Here is a 1,586-nt window from a genome sequence, read left to right on the forward strand (position 1 = left end):
ATCAGGAGTAATGTCATAGCATAACAACTAAACAATTAAGAGAAAATAATTAGCACATGGTTACACATCAGATTGATGATAAATATTAGTTTTGCGAAATTTAAAAGGTTATATAAAGTTTGTTTTGCTTAGTTTAAGCGAATATGAATGTGCTTCCGGCGCATTATGCTGCTAATGACAAAAACAAAAAAACAAAAAAACTAATCGATAAGATATTAATTCACACATGTTCTTCTTTCTTACAAAATGGCGTCTCAACTCCTTGTGAAAAAGAAAAGGATACAATACTCCCCTGAAAACATGGCATTAGCCATTGAAGCAGTGAGAAACGGTATGGCAAAAAACAGGGCTTCAAAAGTGTATTCGGTTCCTAAAACAACTCTACTGGATAAGCTGGCAAATAGAGTACCAGAGGAACCAACAAAACCTGGTCCGAAACCAGTCTTAACGAAGGCTGAAGAGATAACTCTTGTCAACTACACTAATCTCATGGCAGAAATCGGGTACCCGATTACGAGAAAGAAACTTTCCTTTGAAGTCAAACGACTTATGGATTTGGATGGGAGAAAGACGCCATTCAAAGACAATTTGCCAGGCTATGACTGGTATACATCGTTTATGAAGCGTCACCCAGATCTTTCAGAAAGAATTCCACAGGCACTTGGACATGAGCGCGCCGCGATTTCAGTGCCAATGGTAGAAGCGAGGTATGATGGCCTTTTTACCTTTCTCGAAAAGGAAGTTCCCAATTCGGAACTACTCATTCAAAACCCCAGACGGATATTTAACGCAGACGAATCCGGCTTTCCTCTGTGCATGAAGTGTGGTAAAGTTTTAACACAAACCGGCGCAAAGCATGTTCATCAAGTTGTGGCGAACACTAAACAGCAGATTACCGTGATGGCATGTTTCAATGCCCTTGGAGACTATGTCCCACCTTTAATTGTATATCCAGGACAAAGGTTTAGGGACACTGGTATACAGGCATTTCCTGAAGCTATATATGCACACTCCGAAAATGGCTGGATGTATAAAGAACTTTTTCTCAGTTTTTTTGAGGTTTTCAACACTTTCGTTGAAAAGCAGAACATTGAAAAGCCAGTCATTTTATTTGTCGATGACCACAGTACACATATGACGGCTGAGGCTGCACGCTTTTGTGCTGACAATAAAATTATCCTGTATTGCCTTCTTCCAAATGCCACACATGTAATGCAAGCATGTGACGTCGGATTTTTCTCACCAATGAAATCCGCATGGAGGGGAAACGTAAAACGATGGCAGATGGAACATTAAGGAAAAGCTTTCACGAAACATGACTTCCCAAAGGTCTTCAAGCAAGCTTGGGAAACTTGCGCCACAATATCTATCGCCGTACATGCTTTCAAACGTTCAGGGTTATTCCCCTTGACACCAAAAGGAATAGACCAAACGAAATTGGGACCCTGTAAACTCATCTCTACAGAAAAGAAAGAGGATAGAAGCGAAGAACAGAAACTTGGGAAATCTAGTGACGATGATGCTGGTAACGATGAAATTGTACCTGCATAAAACGATGGCACTGCTGATTCCTGGCGAGACACCGG

At 40.7% G+C, this 1,586-nt stretch overlaps 1 protein-coding gene across 1 annotated transcript; it reads left to right on the forward strand.

Moving 5' to 3' along the window:
- The first annotated feature begins 246 nt into the window (after nt 1-246).
- LOC117342683 (jerky protein homolog-like) lies at nt 247-1,296 on the forward strand. Its single transcript, XM_033904889.1, has one exon. It carries the CDS (start codon nt 247-249, stop codon nt 1,294-1,296), a length of 1,050 nt encoding a protein of 349 aa, XP_033760780.1.
- Nucleotides 1,297-1,586: the final 290 nt, after the last annotated feature.

Source organism: Pecten maximus, chromosome 14, assembly GCF_902652985.1.
Source record: "Pecten maximus chromosome 14, xPecMax1.1, whole genome shotgun sequence".
Taxonomy (NCBI): domain Eukaryota; kingdom Metazoa; phylum Mollusca; class Bivalvia; order Pectinida; family Pectinidae; genus Pecten; species Pecten maximus.

What these genes read in the sequence shown, in the direction of transcription:
- LOC117342683 (XM_033904889.1), top strand. Translation starts at nt 247, where the DNA reads ATGGCGTCTCAACTCCTTGTGAAAAAGAAAAGGATACAATACTCCCCT.